General features: G+C 37.9%; 1 protein-coding gene across 5 annotated transcripts in view; it reads right to left on the bottom strand.

Moving 5' to 3' along the window:
- The window catches only part of ARHGAP21 (Rho GTPase activating protein 21), a 139,390-nt gene that overhangs the window by 48,772 nt on the left and 65,469 nt on the right, over positions 1 to 25,149 (bottom strand). For all 5 annotated transcript variants that reach the window (XR_001885316.1, XM_017870807.1, XM_017870809.1 and 2 more), the window contains 2 exons: positions 4,106 to 4,198; positions 2,491 to 2,569 (listed from right to left, as the gene is read on the bottom strand). Coding sequence is in view for 4 of the 5 variants with exons in the window: in XM_017870807.1 (XP_017726296.1) it covers positions 2,491 to 2,569; positions 4,106 to 4,198 (172 nt within the window). In the remaining variant the exon portion in view is untranslated. The remainder of the gene's footprint in view (positions 1 to 2,490; positions 2,570 to 4,105; positions 4,199 to 25,149) is intronic.

Raw genomic sequence — 25,149 nt, 5'->3', positions numbered from 1 at the left:
TTTCTTGCCTATGATTTACTTTTAGTGCCTTTGCAGGGATAGCTCAAAGTCTAATTTTATTTTGGTTTGGTAAATTTCCTGTTGAAAATGATAGAGAAATTTCCTTAGGTTTCGAATGTTCAAAGGGGTAAACACAACTGAATCCTGTGATCTGGAGTTACATACAGATATGGCAAAGGCACCGGGCGAAGTGGCTCACACCTGTAATCCCAGGCTGAGGTGGGCGGATCACTTGAGGTCAGGAGTTCAAGACCAGCCTGGCCAACATAGCGAAACCTCGTCTCTACTAAAAATACAAAAATTAGCTGGGCATGGTGGCAGGTGCCTGTAATCCCTGCTACTCAGGAGGCTGAGGCAGGAGAATTGCTTGAACCTGGGGGGTGGACACTGCAGTGAGCTGAGATCGCGTCATTGCATTCCAGCCTGGGCAACAAGAATGAAACTCCCTTTCAAAAAAATAATAAAATAAAATAAAATAAAAAGTTATGGCAAAGGCAGTGCTACTACTTCCACCAAATGCTTCAACAGCTAAACTAACAGTATCAGATAGATTTTCCCCCAATACAGTCAAGAGATTAAGAAACAATCAAATAACAACAAAAAAACAAAATAACCTATTGGTGTCTCTTCTTGACAGATTTGAATCATTATGTTTCGTTTCATAAATGCTCAGATTATGCTAAACCCATGAGAACCACAGGTTCAAATAAATTTAACTAGTAAAATATGTAGGTACTTTTATTTCAATATTTAGCGTTGGTAGAAACTGATGTTTCGATAAACTCCTGCACAAGGACACATCTGTTTGTTTTTGTTCTGAGACAGGGTCTCACTCTGTCACCCAGGCTAGAATGCAGTGGCTCTATCAAGGCTCACGTGATTGACCTCCTGGACTCAGGTGATCCTCCCACCTCAGCCTCCCAAGTAGCTGGGACAACAGACACACACCACCACGCCCAGCTAATTTTTTGTATTTTTTATAGAGACAGGGTTTCACCATGTTGCCCAGGCTGGTATCAAATTCCTGAGCTCAAGTGATCAGCCCACCTCAGATTCCCAAAGTTCTGGGATTACAGGCATGAGCCACTGCACCCAGCCTGCAGGGACACATGTTACATTAATACACTGCAGAATCTCTAGGGCTTTGTGCTGCATTACCCATTTGCTACCAACTGCAGATAGAAGAAACACAACTTTTTTAATGGAAATAAAATCATGAAAAAATATTTCTCTAATATTCAAATTGATTTTAGTGGTTGAAGTGTTATTATTCCGAAAAATGAACTGCACCAGGAATAGAAGAATTAATGTAGATTTTGAACAAAACAATGATTAAGTTGGTTTTTAAAGAAGAGATATTAACAAATACACTAAAAATCTTTTAAGTTATGGGCTAACAAAACATATTGTATTTGTGATGATCTAAATTATTTTGAGGAAAAAAATTTTGGCAAAATCTGTTATCTCTTGGAGAGGCTTTGAATTCATTATCAACATTAGAGGCAATAATCAAGAGTTGTTTTCTGTTAAAATCCCATTAAATATTAAAACGTTAAAGAAAATACTTTGAGATCAATTAATCATGACCATGTCATTTAATTGTAAGAAATGGCAATGTATTAGGGCATTGTAAATAATTTAGATTGCAGCATGAGCCACTCTAGATATGGTTAGGAGAGCTTGATAAAAATCTTCAGAAAATGAAGAACTGCACTTCAATTACAGACAGGTGAGTTTGGCCAATAGAAAGCATTAAATAATCCAGAAGTTCCTGTATTTGAATCTGAGAAGAACCTCTTACAACAGAGTGACGACCTGACTGGGCTCAGATCCATGGCCTAACCTTGACAGAAATTCAATATGGTAATAACCTCTTTGGTTTCTAACCTATTTATTTGTAATTTGGAAAAATTTTCTGGTTGTGTGGGTGAAAGACAGTAGGACTAAATGATCTTCAAGGTCTCACAGACAGTCACTCTATAAATACGTATCTAACTTCAGAGCTCAAAATCCTATTATTCTGTAAAATGCAGGCAGACAAATGGATTAAAAGGGAATGTCTTGTTGTCTTGGTTAGAACAAATGAATTAATTTAGGAAGATTATTCAAAAGGATACTTAAAAGTAACATACCCCAGTAAGAGGTTTTAAAATAAATTATGTATGCATTTATTTATATATTATAAACAAATTATACATTTGTCACTTCAAATAAAAGGGGTAAACACAGTAAATCTAAAAATGTGTGCCTCTCAGCCTCTATGGGATTTTAATCATAGATCTGATACATCTGTCAAACCAAAGCCACCAACTAAGCTATCCTCAGATAGCTGGTCCTTGGCAACTCTCAAATGCATTATATCTGAGGGAAAGTTCCACATCTCCTTGTCACCACAGTTCCTTATAAGAATAGAAGATTGTATTAAATCTATGTGCTCTATTGATTTGTAAAACCCACCTTTGGCCAAAATTAACGTTTTAAGAGTCTTACCTGTTTTGAATTAAAGCAATTACTTGGGAATAGGTTTTGCCAATAACACTTTCTCCATTGACTTTTATAATTCGGTCACCTTCAAAGAGAAAGTTAAAAAACACATGAGAAATCCTGCAGAAAGTCACTTTTGAACACTTTTGAAATATTTCTTGAATAATGTCCTTATTTTTAATGTGGTATATATTAAAATAAAAAAACACAGAATTGTGAGAAAATTATTAGCATAATTATATTACAAAATAATTATATGAATATCCTAGCTTATTACTTTTAAAGTATCTTATTACTTTTAAAGTATCTTTTAAATACATTTAATATATCCAGCTTTTTGTGAAACTAGCCATGTTCTAAGTAAGAGTTCCAGTCATTACTGAATTTAGAAATTTCAAAAGGTCTAGTCACCAGGGGACTGGTGCTATACTACTTGTGCTCCTATCAGCTGTTTCCTGAGTTGCAGAACTAATTATCTCTCCACTTACCCTGTCTTTTTTTTTTTTTTTTTTTTTTTTTTTTTGTTGAGACAGAGTCTCACTCTTGTCGCCCAGGCTGGAGTGCAGTGGTGCAACCTCTGCCTCCCAGGTTCAAGTGATTCTCTTTCTACTCTGAGTAGAAAGGAAAAGACAGAAACAGAACAGAGGACAGAAAGAACAGAGCAAAGAAGAAAATAGACAAAAATGCACTTTCTGTGTGCTTATCACAGCATATCTCCACTTCATCTTCCCAATCATGTGGGGCTTAAAATATGACAGATGATACATTCTAAAGAAATCCCATATGCACACTAATATGCATTTTATACATATTAATGATATTTAAATCAGGCTTACTTTAAGTGTAATAAAAAAATAACTAAGGTGGGTAATACATTAACAGTACATCCTTACAAATCTTAGCAATGATGTCCACTATTTTCTAATATTTGTAGGTGAAAATATAGCATTTTATTTGACAGGCAGTGAAATACAATTTTTCAATAATTCCCATTTTAAATTGTTTGATATTTAAAAAACAAAAGAAAGCAACTATTTTAGAGTGTGCACTAATATAAATGAAATCTCTACTTAGGTTTTATTAAAATCACAAATCACAAAACATTTTAGAACAAACAGATACTATATCCAGCCAATTAGGCCACATATACTGACACCTTCAGATGAAGCCAGGCTTACATTGCATTGGAGACTTAAGCCACTCTTTGTGCTGCAAATTAATTAACTCAACTCTGGCAGATCAGGCACTTCCAGAATTTAAAAATCCAAGATCATTTCACATATATCAGATAAATACCTTCATCATTTTGCTACTTTGTAATCCTTTGTCAAAATTCAATGCATGAAAAATATGTTCCTTAAAAGAGCTTCTAAGAGTCTATTATCTGTGTGGTAATTAAAAGTGCTCACAGTGTATCAATTTATATTGTTATTTCTGTTCAAACCCATCCATATGGGCATCAAGAAACATAATTAGTTCTCAAAATTAGTAACAACAGATGTGAAGGAAAAGGAAAAAGCATACAGAAAGATACAAAAGGAAAAAATACCGAACCTGAAATATGGAAGAAATAAAGTGAAAAAGAAATTAAAAGGTATTGTTTGAAGAAGAGCATCAGCACCTGTACATAATCCAGCTTCAAAAGCAGGTCCTCCTTGTTTAACTTGTTTAACAAATATGGTATCCATTGGTTCCAAGCGGTTTCTTTGTTTTCCTGTTGCAGAGAAGCCCAAAGCATGATTTTACTTCACAATACTTTACTAAAATACCAAAATATAAAATAGTATTTGAGACAATTAAGCAAATATTTTTTAAAAAGTATTAAATATATATCCTGAATTTGGATGCTAAAATTATAGTGCGGGGGTTTTCATTAATTCAAACATTTATTTTGCTTCTTCCATAATATAATGACAGCCACAACACTGTAATGCTTTCCATTTACTTGCTACATTCCGTATGTCAGTTGCCACACTAAATACTGTACATACCTCAGAGCTAATTTCCATAGCAAGTAAGTGCTACTACTACCATTCATAAAAGAGGAAACTGAAGCTTAGAGGGAATAAATCAAGTCTCCAAGGTCACATAGCTAGCAAGTGCCAAAGCTGATTACACAGGCAGTACTCACTCTACTGCTTTTGTTTTTTGTTTTGCTTGTTTTTTTTTGAGATGGAGTCTCACTCTGTTGCCCAGGCTGGAGTGCACTGGTGCAATCTTGGCTCACTGCAACCTCCACATCCCGGGTTCAAGTGATTCTCCTGCCTCAGCCTCCTGAGTAGCTGGGACTACAGGTGCACGCCACCATGCCTGGCTAATTTTTGTACGTTTTAGTAGAGATGGGGTTTCACCATATTGGCCACGCTGGTCTCAAACTCCTGACCCTGTGATTCGCCTGCCTCGGCCTCCCAAAGTGCTGGAATTACAGGTGTGAGCCACTGCGCTTGGCCTCTACTGCTTTTTAATACTGCATTGTGCTAGTAAGCCTTAAAATGCAACAATGAATAAGACATATTCCTTTCCCTTCAGGGAGTCTGGTAGGAGAAAGACATACAAACAAATAACAGTGTAATATAAAAAACAATCAGAGACAAATACAAAATACAGTCATGGCAATGAGGAGAGCATGATCAACCCTGTAAGCTGGAATTTCACAAGCTGTTTTCCATGGATCATTGGCATTAACATCTAAGGTGCTTCCTAAAAATGGATGTTTTGGAGTCTGACCAGAAATCTGCTTTGTCAACAAGTTTCCCAGGTGATCCTAATACACATTAAATTTTGAGAACAACTAGTTGTTTCAGTGAAATAGAAGTCAAGGACAAATTTGCAGATGAGAGGACATTTAAGTTAAGTGATAAATAGCATAAGTATTGTGGGGGAAGAAGGAGGTACACGGTAGTTCTCAAAGTGTGGTCCCAGGACCAGCAGCATCAGTATCACCTGGGAATATGTTAGAAATGCAAATTTGTGGACCCCGCCCTAGATCTCCTGAATCAGAAACTCTGAGGTGATTGCAATGCACTTAAGTTTGAGAATCACTGAAGTAGAAGACACAGTCCTGACCCTTAAAGATGAATGTAATAGAGAAAATAAGGCATATACATGTGTTGAGTAACATGATACTACCTGTTAAACAGTAATACTGAGCAAAAAATGATTAAGTGTCAAATATAAAGAGTTCATAATTATTGCCATATAAAACTGAATTGTTACCATAGTGTATGCACCAAGATGGCTCAAAAGAAGTTACTTAATAAAGGAATATCTATCACTAGCTCCCCTTAAATACTTAGCTATTTATTCTGAAAGATGCCCTCTAAAGCAATGAACGGCTAAATTTCAAAGGCAATGGGGCATAGTAGAAATTGCTTGTTTTAAAAGCCAGTAGACATCAGTCCAAATCCCTTCCTTTGCCACTTGAAATTTTCTGTGTGTGCTGCACTTTTTCTTCATAAAACTTACAACTCACTACCTAAAATTAAATTTTTATTTGCTTACATGTTTGTTGTATATCTCTCTAACATAAAGAGCAGGAATTTTTGCAATGCTCACTAATATCCATAGCACAGAGCAGGCATTCAATAAATAATTATTCAATGAATTAATACATTTATTATTTAGTTTAAATTCACACAAGCCCTTAAGATGGGCATTATGATCCTAAAATTGCCATTTGAGTGAAGAGGAAAAAGAGACTCGGTAAGTTGCTAAGAGGCAGCGTAGGGATTTGAACCCAGGTCTGAATTCAAGTGCGGCAATTCCATGCTGCCTCAAAAGTAACTGAAAGTGATTCATTTCTCAAGCTCTACTGTATTCAAGTAGACAGTCCATCTGCAATTAATTTAAAAGGAAAAAAATGCTTTCTTATCAATTCAAGTCACTTAAAATGCAAACGCTGAATTCCGATCAAGTTGGTGATGGGGTTAGGTCACTCTGTGGTCAATCCAATAATTATAATAGTTGGCATTAAAGAAAAAAGATCTATATTCTTGGCTAGAGATCTAAAGGCTTAGTAAGTTTTGTTGCATCAAGTCACTGCTTTCATGGAAAGATTTATATAATAAAAGAAAAGAGACATTTTTCCTATTAATGTCTTCTAGTCCACTGTGTCTCAAAGGTGATTATATCATACTTAAAAATACAAAATGTAAATGACCATTAATGAATTCTACAAAATAATAAAAAGTTGGTTGGGTAGCAGTGCGGTGACTTCAGAAAATTCTGATAGAAAATTTCACTTACACAGAATAGAGGTGTTCCAAAATAATGTGGTGTTAATTCTATAAAAGAAATACTAATTTTGAAATAACTGCCGTTGTAAAGTCAGACACACTTTGTCATTGACAAATCTTTCAATACACTATGCCTGAAAACATATGAAGATGGAACAGATTAAAATAGAGTCCAATCCTATAGCAAGCACTGTTACATCTGCTGAGAGTTGCACTTTTAATTCTTGCTCACTTTTTTTTTTTTTTTTTTGAGACAGAGTCTCACACTGTTGCCCAGGCTGGAGTGCGGTGGCATGATCTTGGCTCACTTTAACCTCCGCCTCCCAGGTTCAAGTGATTCTCCTGCCTCAGCCTCCCGAGTAGCTGGGATTACAAGTGCCCCGCCACCATGCCTGGCTAATTTTTTTGTATTTTTAGTAGAGACGGGGTTTCACTATGTTGGCCAGGCTGGTCTCGATCTCCTGACCCTGTGATCCGCCCTCCTCGGCTTCCCAAAGTGCTGGGATTACAGGTGTGAGCCACCGTGCCTGGCCTCTTGCTCACTTTCCTTTCTGAACTTTCTCCAAAAATCTGACTTGCTACCTAGGTATCATCCAATTCCTCCCAGAGAGAGAAAAATATTTCCCGTAAGTAGCCCTTAAAGATAAGCAGATTTCGCTAAGAAATATACTTTTCTTCAATTTCTATGCACCCTGGCTCTATGTCCTGAGTTAAACACTTGACTCATGAATTTTAAGAGTGTGTTCTTTTTAAGATACGTGCTCCGCAATTTTGCCAGAACTGGAAATCAAAAGTATCACATTTAACACGTGTGTCATTCACAAGCTCTCTCAGGTCTATAGCTTTTATAAGTAAATTTCTAGATATGCAAAACTAAAAGCCTGATCCCGAACTGTGGTAATTCACCAGGAAAAATGACTCCTTACTTCGCTGTATGATTACTTAGCAGACCCAGATGGCTTCCCTGGCAATTCTTAGTAAAAGCATCTTTCAATTCCACATCTGTATTTTATAACTTCTCGATTTTTTGAGAACACATGGGACATGTTTCAAAGAACTGTTAAATACCTTATTCAAATATCATTTCCTAACCTTATCAAAAGAGAGTATGTCTTTTTGGCACATACATGCAGTGAAATCTTCCTATATTTGCAGAAAAGAAGGTAAAAAGACAATTATCTTACATGGATGAGAATGGCTAAAGTAACCAGGTTCAGAAAAGTACCATTTTATGTTATAATATGTAATTAGTACTGACTTAAAAAGACTTAAAAAGCACATGTAAATTTACCTGAACTTGAACAGTACACTTGAAATCAGAAAGAATACACATACGTCTACAATAAAGTAAATGTGATCAGTTGGGGGAAAAATAACTTGAGTAAAAAAATTAATTATACATAGGTAGTAGCTGCCATCTAAATACTGAATGTTCAGGTGGATGTGATTCCTATTCTCTCTATTCATTAGAGTGCAACAGTTAAGACCTTGGGCCCTATAACCATATTACATGGTTTAAAATCCCACCTCTGTCATTCATTTTCCAAGTGGGGTCATCAGATTGTGCAATATTTGATATATATTTAAACTAAAAAACAGTAGTAGTCTATCTGAAATTCAAGTTTAATTAGGCATTTTTTATTTCATACGGACAACCCCATATCCAAGTGATTTTAGATGAATGATTTGTATGTGCCCCCAGTTTACTGATCTGAAAAGTGGGGATGATAATAATTATTCCTACCTCGCAAGGTTGTTGTGAGGATTAAAAAAGATAATCCAGTAAAGCATTTATGTAATATTTAGTGCACACAGGTATTTAAATTACTTATTATTATGACAGTCCTGATTATAAACTTTTGAGGTTTACAAACAGATCAGAGACGATCTTGGGTACACAGAGCCTGTCACATCGCAAGTGAGCAATAAATACTGGTTGAAAGGACACCCATAAAACTCAACTGTCATATTATAGGGAAGTCAAGGAATATTGCCGGGGGAGGGGATGGGACGGGAAACATGAAAGAAAAGAAAGTGAAAAGGTAAGAAGAGATTATACTAAAAAAATTTCCAATAACTCTGACACAAACTATAGACTTGTCTTCAAAGAGATGGTGTCTAAAACCTAAGTGCTACATCTGTAGGTCTGGGGGCTTTGTCAGTCAAAAGGATGAGTTAAATTGCTAGTGACCTCCTTCTTTGGAGAATGCCTAAGACAAAATCACTTGCAACATTTAAATTATTTGAAATTTTAAATATTAACTATACAAAAAAAAAAAAAAAACAGACTAAGCTAATAGATTACTTTTAAGAAGCAACAAAATTTGAACTATGCCAGTTACAAAAAGGACTCTATAATGAAGATCACAGAGAAACAGATCATGATCGTAAGAAAATCCTACAGTTCTGAGGACAAGAGAAACATATTTCTTAACAGACTGGAAAAATATATAGTTTATACAAAGAGAAACTATCCTACATTTTAATCAAGAGCAAAGCAATAGAAAATAATGGCTCTCGTCCATGGCCATACCACCTTAAATGTGCCCAATCTTGTCTGATGTCAGAAGTTTAGCAGGACTGGGGCTGGTTAATAGTTGGATGGGAGACTGCCTGGGAATACCAGGTGCCATTGGCTTTAAAAAATAATAAAATATAAAAGAAAGAAAATAATGGTTATCACTGAGATTGAGCTTTTGTTTCTTCCCTCTCAAAGTTCTCACACTTGGAGAATTTTTTTAGTCGAACCAAATCTCTGCTTTTATGAGACTTATTTCAAAAAATGGTATTTTTTCCATTGGCTTCTTTGTTGCCAAAGAAAAATGTCTATCTCTATACAACAAAAGGCCGTTGAAATAAGACTGTGCTCCAATCTGAAAGTTAGATAAGCCTGGGAAGAAGTATATCCTCCAGAAAGGTGGAAAGCTAAAGAGGTTTATCACATAATGGAATATGAAGGCACCAAGCATCAGTTATTTAAGGGAAATAAATAGCATACTGAAATTAATATCTACGTTTCAGATAAAAAAAAACTGAAACCCCAACACAGACTGAAATACATAGCAAAGTTGTATCTGAGTGATGAAAAGGGATCCTTATTTCTCTTTGATGGAGAACAGACTGCCACAGAAAAAAACAGGATGTAGAAGAATTTATTGAGTGACAGGAACTGTGGATCTATTAAGGAAAAAAACAAAAATAAGGAGTAATATACACCAAATTCAGGCTAGTAATTACCTCTGAAGGAAGGGAATAGGAAAGGAGTGGCATAAAAGGGCCTTATTATATTTGCAGTCATTTATGTCCTCAGGAGAGAGAAAGGAGGAAACGGAAAGGTTATGAGGGGTGGAGGTGAAGCTGAAATGTTAAGATGACAAAGATGGGTGGCAAGCATTTAGAAGTAACATTTTTTCCTATACTTTGTTTGCCTAAAATATTTTATAACTATTATTTCTTAATGTTGACAACAGGCTTCTAACTTTTATTATGGGGATACGGTTTACTGGTATCACACAGTTATCTTAAGAGTCTAACAGAGACACAATGTCCAACATTAAAAATCCGTATGTATCATATGATAAATACATCCTATATAAGTCATGAAGCAGAATCCAATTTAAGAAGAAGACTGCTATGACAGATTATTAGTCCTTTCTTAGTGTATTTGTTTGTTTTTTGGTAAGGAGAGAAGTACTAAGAAAGATGTGCCAACTTATTAAATCTAGGTGTTCTCCAAATTCTCACTCAAAATGCTCTCACTTGCAGAGTGAGAGCTAGTACTTTGAACTTATATCTCCAAGTTTCCAATCTACAGATCCAGCAATTACCATGAGCTCCCAAGCCCAAATTCCAATAATCTCTGGATACTGTCAGTAGAATGTCACCTGTCAGGTCTCAATCACATTATATCTATTACTAGTAAAAACATACTATCTTTCTACTTAACCTGATCTTCAAGTAATAACAAACAGAACAAAATAAGAAAATCTGTTCAATATAAAAAAGCAAACCATGTTCTAACTGAATCATGCTAACCTTTCTTTCAACTCACACCTCTCTAGTTTTTAAAAGGTTTTGCTGGCCAGGCATGGTGGCTCACGCCTGTAATCCCAGCACTTTGGGAGGCAGAGGCAGGTGGATCACGAGGTCGGGAGTTCAAGACCAGCCTGGCCAAGATGGTGAAACCTTGTATCTACTAAAAATACAAAAAAATTAGCCAGGCATTGTGGCACATGCTTGTAATCCCAGCTACCTGGGAGGCTGAGGCAGATAATTGCTTAAACATGGGAGGCGGAGGTTGCAGTGAGCCAAGACTGCGCCACTGCACTCCTATCTCCAAAAAAAACAAAAAACAAAACAACAACAACAAAAAACAGCTTTACTGTGGAAATGTCCAGCATACACAAAAGTAGAAAGGACAACAAAGCCCCATGAATGCAGCTTAAATCATTATTAAAAAATCTGTCAATCTTGTCTTGCTTCATTGAAACCTACCCACTTTAAAACATTTTAATGCAAATCCCAGATATGATGTCATTCATAGATACTTTAAATATATCCATATACATATACACCACTAACAGATAAGAACTTGACATTTTCTTAAAGGCAAGATAACAAAACCCTTCAATAGTTCTTCACAGTATGTAGCTTTCTGCACTATGTGATTTCTACTGTAAGCTGACAAACAAACCCACTCTATTTTCATCTTCCTAAATACCTACTTAACATTAATAAAAAGCAGTATGTCATGACAGAAACGATAGCCCCAAAGGCTATGAAATAAATTTAGAAAGGTTTCACATGTAAAAATCATAATAGAATCCTAAGTTAAGTGTCTTACCAAGTAGCCCATTCCCAATGCAACTGCTCTACCTATGTATTCAAGTTCATTTAGTTCATATATGCACGAGAATATATAGTACCTGAAAATCTCCAGCACACAGAACAGTGCCTGGCACATAGTAGATGCTCAATGTTTGCTGACTAATTAAAATTAGAGCCCTGGAAAATGTCAATAGTAAAAATTCCCAAAACCAACTTGGAGAGTTGTTTAGGAACAAAGCAACTGTGCTACAACTAATCTGTACTATTTCCCTCAAATAGTGTAAGGCAAATGCTGCCACTCAACAGCAGTTTAAGTACAATACCACTAGATGTCAGATGTGAACCAAAATTCTCTGGCATTATGAAGTATCTAGGCAAGAAAGCCTGTAGATGGGTGTTATTCATTCCACAAATATTTACCAAGCTCTTACAAATGTGCCAGGCATTGATTACCCTACAATGAACAAAAAATCCTGGCATCTGCTTTCTGAAGTATTTGAAGTTCATGTAGCATTGGGTTTTTCCCCCCTAACATTTCACACATTTCACAAACGGTATTATCATATCTAGATTCATAACCCTATTATTTCTGTTATGCTAGAATTTAATTTCTCTGCAAACTCAGAAAAACTTGTTATGGTGCTCTAACCAACTACCTTTCTATCTGACTTTATCACTCTCAATCCTTCAACCAATTAAACTTGCTTGACTTTATCAAGACCTTCCATTCCCTTTAGTCTTCTCCATTCTTCTAAACTATCAGTCTCCCTCCAGAAATTATTTTCATGCTCACTTCGGCAACACATATACTAACATTGGAACAGAAGTTACTTTCTTTCTTACTAAGATTACCCATGGATCAGTATTTCAACAAAATTCACCAGCACCCTCAACTTCCTTTCCCCTTAACCTTTCAAAGCATTTGATTTGCCAACTCTGACTATGGAGAATTCCAAAATACGCCTGCTCTGTTCTTCTTGGCCTGCTACTATAGCTGAATAAGACTGCATAACAACCACTGATTTACAATTTCCCAGTTCAGCTACGTTCTTGACACTGCTCAGAAAAGTCTCTTGCTTGCATTTTAATTCCTGCCCCCTCAAGGTTGCTGTTTCAAACTTCTAGTAACCTTCTTTTTTTAAATTTATTTTTATAGAGATAAGGTCTTGCTATGTTGACCACGCTGATCTCGAACTGACTTCAAGTGATCCTCCTGCCTCGGCCTCCCACCCAAAGTGCTGGGATTACAGGCATGAGTCACCACAGCTGGCCATAATAACCCTCTTTAACTTGCTGTTCCATGCTGATTTCCTCACGCTAGTTCGATAACCTTGTCTCCCAGTTCACTCAATTGCTATATCCTCAACTTTTTTTTTCTTTGCCTGTCCTCATGTTCTTTGTCTTATTTCAGGTGGGATTTAGTCATCAGCCCTCTTCAGGACCTTGCCCCCATAATTATCTCTTCTCACATGTAAAACTTTATGTGATAAAATCCCTGGTCTTCTCTCCAAATCTCATGGATATACAAAAGCTTCCCAAACTTAAGACAACAAAAGTTCTCTCCACCTTTCCATATAGCTATGCTCTCTATCCCATCGTTTTTCACACTTCTTAAAAATGCAGTGTATATATCACTTACCTTCAGTTACTTCTAATTCAGGGTTTCTCAGAAATTAACAAATATCTCCTGGGGGGCAAAACTGCCAATTACCCCACCCTGACCTTGTCACAGTTTGCTGCCCACTCCTATTTGTCTTCCTCCTCCCTTCCGTCCACTGCACTGAAACTATTCTCAGTAACTTTACCAAACTGCCATTTGTCAGGTCTAGTCCAGCTCTTTAGTCCAAATCCTAATGAATTCTCTACGACAAAGGACAAATTTTCCACTCCCCCTACCCCACTTAAAATTATCAACTCCTAATAAGCAAATTACCAACTCCTCCTGGTTGTCCTCAGAGTTTTCCACTACTTACTCTCAAATTTCCTTTCTGATTCTTCTTTCTCTGACCATCTCTTACAGTCCTGCCTTTATTCTACGTGTCTTTATCCTCTCTGTGTATGGTTTCACGTATGCTTAAGACTTAATAATAACATACAAAATGACTGTCAAATCTATTTTCAACCCCTAACCTCTCTCTTGAGAACTCCAGAAACAAATCTTCAGCTAGATACTGAACTCTCTACAGGCATCAGAAATTCAACTTATCCCAAACTAAACTCATTTCTCCAGAGGAAGGAGAGATATATTTCACTTCAATATCCTTCGATCCTTAATTTAATGACACCCCCATCTATCCAGTCACTCAAGCCAGAAAAGCATAATGCTCCAAAAGTCATCTTTAACTGGAGACATACACTTCATCCTCAAATCCTTCCACCAAATCTGGGCAAATGTAACTTCTAAATGTCTCTAAATTTGTTCTGGAATGCCATTTTTCCTTCCTCCTGATAAACTCTTATTCATCTGTTAACAACCCAATGGACACCCCACCTGAGATCCCCTTGCCTGGTGGTTAAAACTCTGGCTTCAAGAAGTTCCGGCCAGGTGTGGTGGCTCACACCCATATTCCCAGCACTTTGGGAGGCTGAGGTGGGTGGATCACCTGCAGTCAGAAGATCAAGACCAGCCTGGCCAACATGGTGAAACTCCATCTCTACTTAAAAAATACAAAAATTAGCAAGATGTGGTGGTGAGTGCCTGTAGTCCCAGCTACTAGGGAGGCTAAGGCAGGATAATCGCTTGAACTCAGAAGGTGTAGGCTCCAGTGAGCCAACATCGTGCTGCTACACTCCAGACTGAGCCATAGAGCGAGGCTCTGTCTCAGGGAAAAAAAAGACAAAGGAGTTTCTAGTTTGGTGGAGGATATAAAATAATTACATAAGTGCAAAAATAAAGGTATATGCAATTGTTGCAGGATCATGGCCCAAGGAATCAGAGTCTGCATTCTATATATATTCATTAGATATAGACGTGCCAGGAAATGTTCTGGGCTTTAAAAAATAAAGTAAGAAAATAAAGTATCTGCTCTACATTCCAACTGAGAGAGAAAAATGCTTAGGAAGAAATAAGTAATATGAGAAATGGTAATAACTTCTGTGAAGAACAATAAGCAGAGTGAGAAGGAAAGGAAGAGGGAAAGGCAGGGCTGTTTCTCTGAAGCAGTCAGGGAAGGCCTACAGGTGACATGTGCATAGCTATCTGAAGGAAGTGAGGTGAGAGGCCATATCACTTCCTTCCCAGTAATTAGTTTAGTGAGCGGCTCACAGGACTGACTCAACAGATGTTTGCTAAGGGAATAAACAAACAAAAATTATATTTCTTGATTTAATGTATTTGGCATTTACATGTAAATATTTCTGTTGTGTTTTATAGCAAAGATGAAAACTATCTGTTAAATATCAAAACAGGAACTATAACTCTTATAATTAAATCTTTACTAAATGGATTTATGAATCAAGTACTTTCAATGCAGGCCAACTAGCTGGACAACAATCAGGAAGGAAAATGGGACTACCCAACAAGGGGGTGTCTATGATTAAGGTCTTAAGTTACAGAGCAGCTGAAAAAAAAGACAGTTCAACTTCTATGAAATCAACTTGGCCAGGTGTGGTGGCTCATACCTGTAATTCTAGCACTTTGGGAGGCAGAGCCAGGAGCCTAGGAATTCAAGACCAGCCTAGGCAACATGGCAAAACCCTGTCACCACAAAAAATAGAAAAATTAGTCAAGCACGGTGGTGCAAGCCTGTGGTCCCAGCTATTCCAGGGGCTGAGGTGGAGGTTGCAGTGAGCTGAGATTGTGCCACTGCACTCCAGCCTGGGAGATAGAATGAGACCCTGAATTTAAGGGGAAAAAAAAATGGCTCGGCATGGTAGCTTGGTCCTGTAATCCTAGCACTTTGGGAGGCCAAGGTGGGAGGATCACTTGAGTTCAGGAGTTCAAGACCAGCCTGAGCAACATAGTGAGAACCTGTCTCTAAAAAAACTTTAATAATAAAAAGAGGCCAGGCGCGGTGGCTCAAGCCTGTAATCCCAGCACTTTGGGAGGCCGAGACGGGCGGATCACGAGGTCAGGAGATCGAGACCATCCTGGCGAAGACGGTGAAACCCCGTCTCTACTAAAAAAAAAAATACAAAAAACTAGCCGGGCGAGGTGGCGGGCGCCTGTAGTCCCAGCTACTAGGGAGGCTGAGGCAGGAGAATGGCATCAACCCAGGAGGCGGAGCTTGCAGTGAGCTGAGATCCGGCCACTGCACTCCAGCCTGGGCGACAGAGCGAGACTCTGTCTCAACAACAACAACAACAACAAAAAATAATAATAAAAAGAAACCATTATACAATGATTTGATCATTATATAATGTATACATGCATTAAAATATCACACTGTATCTCATAAATATGTACAATTATTTGTCAATTACAAATTTAAAAATTAATTTAAAAAAAAGCTCAAAATTACCTAATTACAGAGTTACCTCTAAAATAACATTTCTATAAAGAAGTTATTTCCAGAGGAGAAATTAACATCCTGGAGAACATTAATACTCTGCCATGCACTTTCTTCTTTTTTACCTGTATCGCCCTATCTGTTCAGTGTCTCCAATTAGTTCTCTGAAATCCTAAATTCCACGTGAAGTGTTTTAGAATCCTTAAAGAGATTTTTAAAATTTCATTTATTTTCTTTGCTGCCAAATTAACTTCATGCACTGTTTTTCAAACTCTTAAAATCTACTCCTAGAAATGGAATTTTCTGACAATGCTACTTTAATCCAATTGAATTCCTTGCATTTTAGATCACTATAAACAAGGTTTCTTGGGACTTGAAGTAAAAGATTTTTTTTTTTAACCTTTCATCTAACTTGACCACCTTATTTTACCAGTTTATTTTACAAAGAAGAAGTCCAAGTTGTTATGTAAATCCAGGATTACCATATTTTTGTTATTACTGTTCTAGCTTACACACATAGCAGCTATGTGAAACTGATTTCTAAATCAAAAGAGTGTCATTGGCACTCTGTATTAGAGAGGTTGATGGGAAAAGATAAAAGAAAAGTAGGAGGGCGGTCGGAAATCTGCTTTTCTTCTTCAACAGCAGAGGCTAGACACTAACATACTAAATTTTGCAGCTTCGGGAACAGTCATTTTAGAAGCTTGTGCCAATTCAAGATGGTAGTCATCGTTCGAAATACCCCAGTGCACCTCCCTTTATTCAACACATTTACTCAGCAAACATCTGAGCTCCTACTATATATAGGTACCAGGTACTTACTAGGCACTGAAAACTCAGCAATAAAAGACAATTTCTATTCTTAATGATCTTTGCTCTGAAAGTAATACATAAAAAAAATTCTTGTCCATAAAAATACTGAAAAGTCAAAGTATGTAAGAAAAGTTTACTTTGCTTTTTTTTGTTTTTCCAGAGTCTCACTCTGTTCCCCAGGCTGGAGGGCAGTGACATGATCTTGGCTCACTGCAACCTCTGCCTCTTGGGTTCAAGTGATTTTCCTGCCTCAGCCTCCCAAGTAGCTGGGATTACAGGCATGTGCCACCACACCTGGCTAATTTTTCTATTTTTAGTAGAGACGAGGGTTTCACTGTGTTGGCCAGACTGGTCTCAACTCCTGACCTCAGGTGATCCACCCACCTTGGCCTCCCAAAGTGATAGGATTACAGGCATGAGCCACAGTGCCCAGCCTGCATATTCTAATACCCAGCCTTTGCCTCTCATTTCTCTATTTGCCTTCATTAGGTTCGTGCTGCTGCCACCACCTCCCTAGAACAGGTAGGTCAAGAGGAAGAAATTCCCTACTTGTTTACCACATAGCATGAACGATCACTCAGACTGTCTCCAAAACATAAGCAGGAATTTTCCGGTAGAGAATTAGGGGAAAGGTCCATCTATAGCTTTTAAAAATTGTGAAACATCAATCTACTCCATTTATCCCTTCAAACATCTGAAAGCAGCTATCACTTTCTCTCTAAGCAATTCTCTTTCAAGCAAAGTTTCAAGTTTTCTCCATCTTCTTTTTAAAAATACATATCATAGGTCAGCCGGGTGCAGTGGCTCACGCCTGTAATCCCAGCACTTTGGGAGGCCGAGGTAGGTGGATCACCTTGAGGTCAGGAGTTCGAGACAGCTGGGCCAACATGGTAAAACCCTGTCTCAACTAAAAATACAAAAATTAGCCAGGTGTGGTGGTAAGTGCCTGTAATCCCAGCTACTTGGGAAGCTGAGACAAGAGAATTGCTTGAACCCGGAGGCGGAGAGTGTAGTGAGCTGAGATTGCACCACTGCACTCCAGCCTACGCAACAAGAGCGAAACTCTGTCTCCAAAAAAAAAAAAAGAAAAAAAAATCATAGGGTCAAAATGTATATGTATTCTTACCATCACTGCCCCTTTATATCTGAGGCTCCCAAGTGTTTTAATCATGTCCTAGTTAGTCAGAAGACAACCCTGGAGACCTCCTTTCCCATATATTCCCACCTGTCCACTAGAGAAGAACAAATAAATATTTTGAAATTAACTTGTTACTAGCAACATATAGAATCACTTATTACCTTTGTGTGTGTTTATGTATGCATATGTGTATGTGTCCATATATGACTATAAGTGAGTTTATACATTTTACATTAGGAAATATTACCCATAATAGCAAACTACAAATAACTTGGTAATTTTATTATAACTACATCTTCATAGGACAAATACATGGACAGCAAATTATCTAATGACTTATCAATGTACTAGCTAATTGGGCTAATATAGAGAGATGGGTAATTTATATCTGAACCATAGTATATATACATGTAAAGCCTAGCTGTTAGAAAATTACAACCCAAAATACTATTGATACCAGTGAAACAGTACATGCCCAGGCCACTGAACATGAGCATCCATTTTAAGGACTTTTCTACCCAGCAAATAGAAGAAAAAGCCCCAAGTCCAGTTAGGAATCTATCTGGAGGCTCACCCACACTTAAGATTAGGAAGGGCAACTACATATAATTCCCCACCAACCCAGAGGCTACTTTGGGGCTACAAAGTAGGAAAAAGAAAAAAAAAGGAAGGAAAAAGATAGCTCTAAGAAGTGGCCATGGGCTAAACTGCACACGGACATGGATTTGTAGGCTAACTCAGGTAACAGCCTGCTCCTTGTCAAAAGCAAACACCAATCAACTTGGAGAAGAGATTTTTCATCTTAGATCTCAAAGAATCCCCAAGTAATAATTTTTGAAGGTCAAGAAACACAAAGCAGTTTAAAAACAAAAAACAAAAAACCCACCATGGAAAACAACAATATTCTAAGCTAAAGCTACCAGAGAAAACAAACAAGAGAAACAGACTCACAAAGACTTCTGATAAAGGAATCACCAGGCACAGATTATAAAAAAATTCCGCTTATCATGTCTGAAGAAATAAAAAGATAAACATAAAAGTGGCCCAGGTGACGAAACTATAAGAAGTGATCAAGCATATTTGCTGTAGTACCCTAAAAAACTTTTCATAATCAAACTTTAAAACTTAACTAAAAAGAAATTTACTGAACATATATTGGAAGACATTATCCAGAATGCAGACCAGAAAGACAAAAAAGAAGAAGAAAAAGAGAAACTAGAGAATTTAGTAGCCATGGGAGATGGAGTAAGAATGAAATAATATCTTCAACATTACTGAATAATTGTGTACCCAGCAAAATACCTTCCAAAATGAGGGGAGAACACAGATATTTCAGGGAAAAAAGAAGAGAGAATTACATCACATGGAAGTAACATGTTGGAGCCAGGCGCAGTGGCTCATGCCTATAATCCCAACTACTCAGGAGGCTGAGGCTCTGAGTAGTGCCTAAGTGGGGACTGCCTGAGGCCAGGAGTTCAAGATCAGCATGGGAAACACAGTGAGACCACATCTCTTTAAAAAAAAAAAAAGCAACATGTAGATAGGAAGGAGACAGTGGAGTTAAAATGTTCTAAGGTCCTTATATTGTATAAGAGTAGAACAGAATTAAGTAGCATTAGACTTTGATGAGTTTGCATATTGTTTCCAGGATAACCACTAAAAGAAGGGTAATAATGTTATCTAGCCTTTCAAGTAGAAAGTATAAAAGAGAAATTATTTTTTAATCTCAGAAAAGAGAAAAATATAAGAATGAACCAAGAGGAAGTTCAAAATAAAAGTGAAGATTAAACAATAAATACATAATTAATTACATTAAATACATAGGTGACAATTTCTAAATCTACCTACGGTGAACTAGCTGGTTACAGAATCAACTCTTGCCCCCATGAACAACAGCCAGAAAAGCTAGATGATGTATAATCACATTTGTGTGAAGGCACCAGAAAGCTACCAAGGCAGAGATGGCCTAATGGGACAAGCTTCCAAATACATGGAAATCCAGAGAGGTGAGTCCAGTGCTTTGTACAACTGTTCACCTTGAGGCGTTTCCTGTTTCCAAACTAATGGCTGAATGGCTGAGAGACTGACCAGCTACACAGAACGTCCATCAATCTCAAAAGGCTGAGGAGACCAAAAAAAAAAAAAAAAAAAGGAACTTCGGGGCCAGCCAAGGAAAAGAGCTCTAGAAAACACCATGTTTTCGGTTGGAGTCCCCAAAAGAATACAACTTGTGAGGAGGGGTGAAAAGAAAAAGCCCAACCATGTCAAGCATGGAGGTGTGCTCTTCCGCCTTCCTTCCAAAGAACATGCCGCAGGGAAGACTGTGACTGACAGCCCCAGCTGCCGCCCTTTGGATCCATCACCATGTTCATGTAGATGCCACATTTCCCCATTTCTGCCCAAAGTAGGATTCTTCTAAAAGACAAGTGTTTGCCTGGGGACTCTCCACTGGCCTAGCAGAGGAGTTCTCAGATCTGTGCTGCAGTCTGGGGCCCTTCCTTCCAATTCTTTCCTTTCCTCTCTTCTTTCACAGAGGTCAGGCCTGTCTCATGGTCTGAAGTTTTCTCCTGTCCTCTCTTGCTTTCTTCTTTATCCTTTATAGGCATGGCCCCCAATAAGTCTTCTGCATATCTCATCCTGGTTTAGCATCTGCTTCCATCTTGATGTCTGCTACTAAATATCAATTATCAGACCAAGGCCCGCCTTTAGGTGAAGGCAATCCTTGAGCAGAGATGCAAAAATTATAAATAAAACAGAAAACCAAATCTGGTGATACATAAAAAGCGTCACACATTGTGAACAAGTTTGGTTTAGTCCAGTAATGTGCGGCTGGTTTCACATTTGAAAACTGTATCAACATGATCTACTACATTAAGTGATTAAGGAAGAAAAATCAAAGGATTCGTGAGAGAGATATACCACATTCATGGATCAAAACATTCAATATTTCAAATATTCCAGTATTATAAACAATATAAAATAAATCAAAATTCTAACAGAATTTTTTTCTTGTGGGTATAGAAACTGAAAATTCAATTCTAAGAAGACTTATTCTACCCAATAGCAACACTTATCATAAAGCCACATTAATTAAGATAGTGTTGTCTTAGTGCAAAGAAAGTGATCAATGGTTGAACAAAGGTTGGCAAACTTTTTCTGTAAAGAGCCAGACAGTAAATATTTTAGGCTTTCTGGGACACATACAATCTCCGTCGCATATTCTTCTTTTTTTAACAACCCTATAAAAATACAGATCTATTCTTAGCTTGGAAGCTGTACAAAAATGAGCCATGGGTCAATCCCTGGAATAGAAGCAAGTCTAGAAACAGACCTAGACACATACACTTTATGATCAAGGTGGTATTACAGAGCTCGAGAGAAAGTATGGACTTTCCACAAAATCGTCTGGGATCAAATCAATATCTACATAGGAAAAAAATTCATCCTGACCTCACACCATATGCAAAAATAATCAATTTTAGGTGAATTGTAGGCTTAATTGTGAATAACACATCTTGAAGATAACACAGGAGGATATTTTCATGACCACGGAGTAGAAAAAATTAATTAGAACTCATGAACTATTAACCACAAAAGACTGAAAATTCACATGACATTAAAATTACAAACTTCCCTTTATAAAAATTACTAATAAGAAACTGAAAGGCAAGTCACAGGTTGAATCACCTGCCAATCGTGTATCACTAACAAAGTCCTCATCCACAATATTTAAAGAATGCCTGCAAGTCAATAATAAAAAAGAACTGACAGTAAAATCCAAATAAAAGGCAATCAACCTCATTAGTCTTCAGGAAATCTAAATTAAAGCCATAGTCCACACCACTGTACAACCACTAGAATGACTAAAATTACAAAGACTGACAATAGCAAGTGTCAGTGAGGATCCAGAGCAAGTAGAACTCTCATACACTGTTGCTGAGTGTGTAAATGGGTACGGTCCCCTCAGAAAACTGTTTAGCAGCATCTACTAAATGTAACCATATGCATACCCACAACCCAGCAATGCCTACATATACATACCCTCTAGAAATGAGTACATGTGTGTACAAAAGTACACATATGAGATTACTCATAGCTGCATTGTTTGAAGTAGCTAAACACTGAAACAAATTCAATGTCAATTAACAGTAGATTGGATAAGTTGTACATATTCTTTTTTTAAAATATCAGCTTTATTGAACTATAACATACACAAGATAAAAAATACCCATTTTAAGTGCAGGGTTCAATAAGTTTAGACAACTGCAAACACCCATGTAACCACTACCATAAACATGATATGGAACATTTCTATTATGCTAACAAGTTCCCTGGTACCCTTTACCAGTCAATTCAGGCGACCACAGAACTGTTCAGAAGAGGATTTTGTTTTGTTTTGTTTAAGAGACAAGGTATTGGCCAGGCATGGTGGCTCATGCCTGTTATCTCAGCACTGTGGCAGGCCAAAGCAGGCAGATCACGAGGTCAGGAGATCAAGGCCATCCTGGCTAACACAGTGAAACCCCATCTCTACTAAAAATATAAAAAAATTAGCCGGGTGTGGTGGGGAGCACCTGTAGTCCTAGCTACTTGGGAGGCTGAGGCAGTAGAATGGTGTGCACCTGGGAGGTGGAGCTTGCAGTGAGCCAAGATCACGCCACTGTACTCCAGCCTGGATGACACAGCTGCACTGTCTCAAAAAACAAAATTAAAAAAAAGAGAGACAAGGTCTCGCTATTTGCTATGCTGCCCAAGATGGCCTTGAATTCCTGGGTTCAAGCAATCTTTCCGTCCTCAGCCTTCCCAGTAACTAGGTCTACAGGTGCAAAACCATCATGCCAACTCACAAACCTGTTTACATTACTCTTTCCTAGGATTTTATATAAATGGAACCAGGTACTACGCTTTTGTGCTTGGTTTCTTCCACTCATCAAAATGTTTTTAACAACAAGAACATGAGCAAAATAATAAAAAGTAGACAAATTATATTTTATCAAAATTAAAAACTGTTGTGCAGCAAAGGATATTAAGAAAGTGAAAAAAAAGGTGAAAAGACGACCTACATAATGGAGGAAAATATATGCAAATCATATATCTGATAAGGACCTGGTAACCAGAATATATAAAGAATACTTATAGCTCAACAACAAAAAGACAACCCCATTTAAAAATGGGCAATGGATTTGAACAGACATTTCTCCACATAAGATACACAAATGGTGACAAGCACACAAAAAGATGCTCAAAATCATTAGGCATTAAGGAAATACGGATCAAAACTACAATGAGATACCACTTCACACCCACTCGGTTGGCTATAATACAAAAAATGGAAAATAACACATGTTGGTGAGGATGTACAGAAATTAGGACCCTCATTCATGGCTGGTGGAGACATAGAAATGGTGTAGCCACTATGGAAAAGGTTTGGCAGTTCCTCAAAATATGACACATAGGATTACCATGTGACCCAGCAACTCTACTCCTAGGTATAACCCCCAAAAATTGAAAACAAGAATTCAGACAAACACTTGTACATGCATGTTCACATCAGCACTATTGTCCAAAGAAGATATACAAATGGATCTTTTATTATTATCTACCTTTCAAGCGAACAGAATCCTTTCTTTATTTTTTTTTGAGACGGAATTTCACTCTTGTTGCCCAGGCTGGAGTGTGATGGTGTGATCCTGGCTCACTGCAACCTCCGCCTCCCAGGTTCAAACGATTCTCCTGCCTCAGCCTCCTGAGTAGCTGGGATTACAGGCATGCGCCACTATACCCGGCTAATTTTGTATTTTTAGTAGAGATGGGGTTTCTCCATGTTAGTCAGGCTGGTTTCAAACTCCCAACCTCAGGTGATCTGCCCACCTCGGTCTCCCAAAGTGCTGGGATTACAGGCATGAGCCACCGTGCCCGGCCCAGAATACTCGTTCTTACACATTTTCAAGAATGAATTATGCGAGAGTAAAGAACTTCCTTTTTTTGTGTTATAGATACAGAGATCTTGCTATGTTGCACAGGCTGTTCTCAACCTCCTGGCCTTGGCCTCCCAAAATGCTGGTATTACAGGCCTGAGCCACTATACCCAGCCAAGAGTAAAGAACTTTATTGAGAAGCTGTGGTAGAAACTTAGAGACTTCCTGAGTTGTAGTCCAGCTCTGCCATCTGCTAGTAACTTAAATACTCTGCATCTTAGTTTCATCATCTGAAATATGGTGGTGATAATAACATCCACCTTAGAAAGCTGTTGAGAGGGTTAAATGAGTTAATCCGTGCAAAGTCTTGGAATGCAGCAAGTATGCTGTTAAATTAGCTTCCACCACCACCACTACCATCATCATTATTGTTATCATCATCATCATTATTCTTCCTACTTCCTAAAATATCCTCAAGAATATTTAAGACACCTGTGATTGTTCTAATGACTAGCATTAAAAGTTCATAAAAAACATACCTGGCCAGGCGCGGTGGCTCAAGCCTGTAATCCCAGCACTTTGGGAGGCCGAGACAGGCGGATCACGAGGTCAGGAGATCGAGACCATCCTGGCTAACACGGTGAAACCCCGTCTCTACTAAAAAAATACAAAAAACTAGCCAGGCGAGGTGGTGGGCGCCTGTAGTCCCAGCTACTCAGGAGGCTGAGGCAGGAGAATGGCGTAAACCCGGGAGGCAGAGCTTGCAGTGAGCTGAGATCCGGCCACTGCACTCCAGCCTGGGCGACAAAGCGGGACTCTGTCTCAAAAAAAAAAAAAAAAAAAAAACATACCTAATTAGTATGTTTACCTAACTGCCAGAGAAACTTAGTTTGAATGGCCAATATAGTTAAAAATGACTCTGGGAGGCAGTGGAGCACACCTATAGTCCCGGCTACTTAGGAAGCTGAGGCAGGAAGACGGCTTGAGCTCATGAATTTGAGGCTGCAGTGAGCTATCATCATGCCACTACACTCCAGCCCGGGCACAGAACAACACCCTCTTACTCGCTAAAAAAAAAAAAAAAAAAAAAAAAAAAAAATTGCTAGAGGGTTCAGTGAATGCTCCTTCCCAAAGCCTTCAGAAGAGATCCATGTAATGCTGCTACACATTTTGAAAGCAATTCTAAACATGCCTCTGATACCCCACCCAAAGCCTTAGATCATGGACCATGCTTGAAAAGTCTCCCATCAGAAAATTTTTGCAATCTACTCATCTGACAAAGGGCT

This window comes from Rhinopithecus bieti, unplaced genomic scaffold (assembly GCF_001698545.2).
Source record: "Rhinopithecus bieti isolate Rb0 unplaced genomic scaffold, ASM169854v2 scaffold_5022, whole genome shotgun sequence".
NCBI classification, from domain to species: domain Eukaryota; kingdom Metazoa; phylum Chordata; class Mammalia; order Primates; family Cercopithecidae; genus Rhinopithecus; species Rhinopithecus bieti.
Note: the sequence above shows the minus strand (reverse complement) of the source record. Positions and strands in the feature narration are given on the sequence as shown.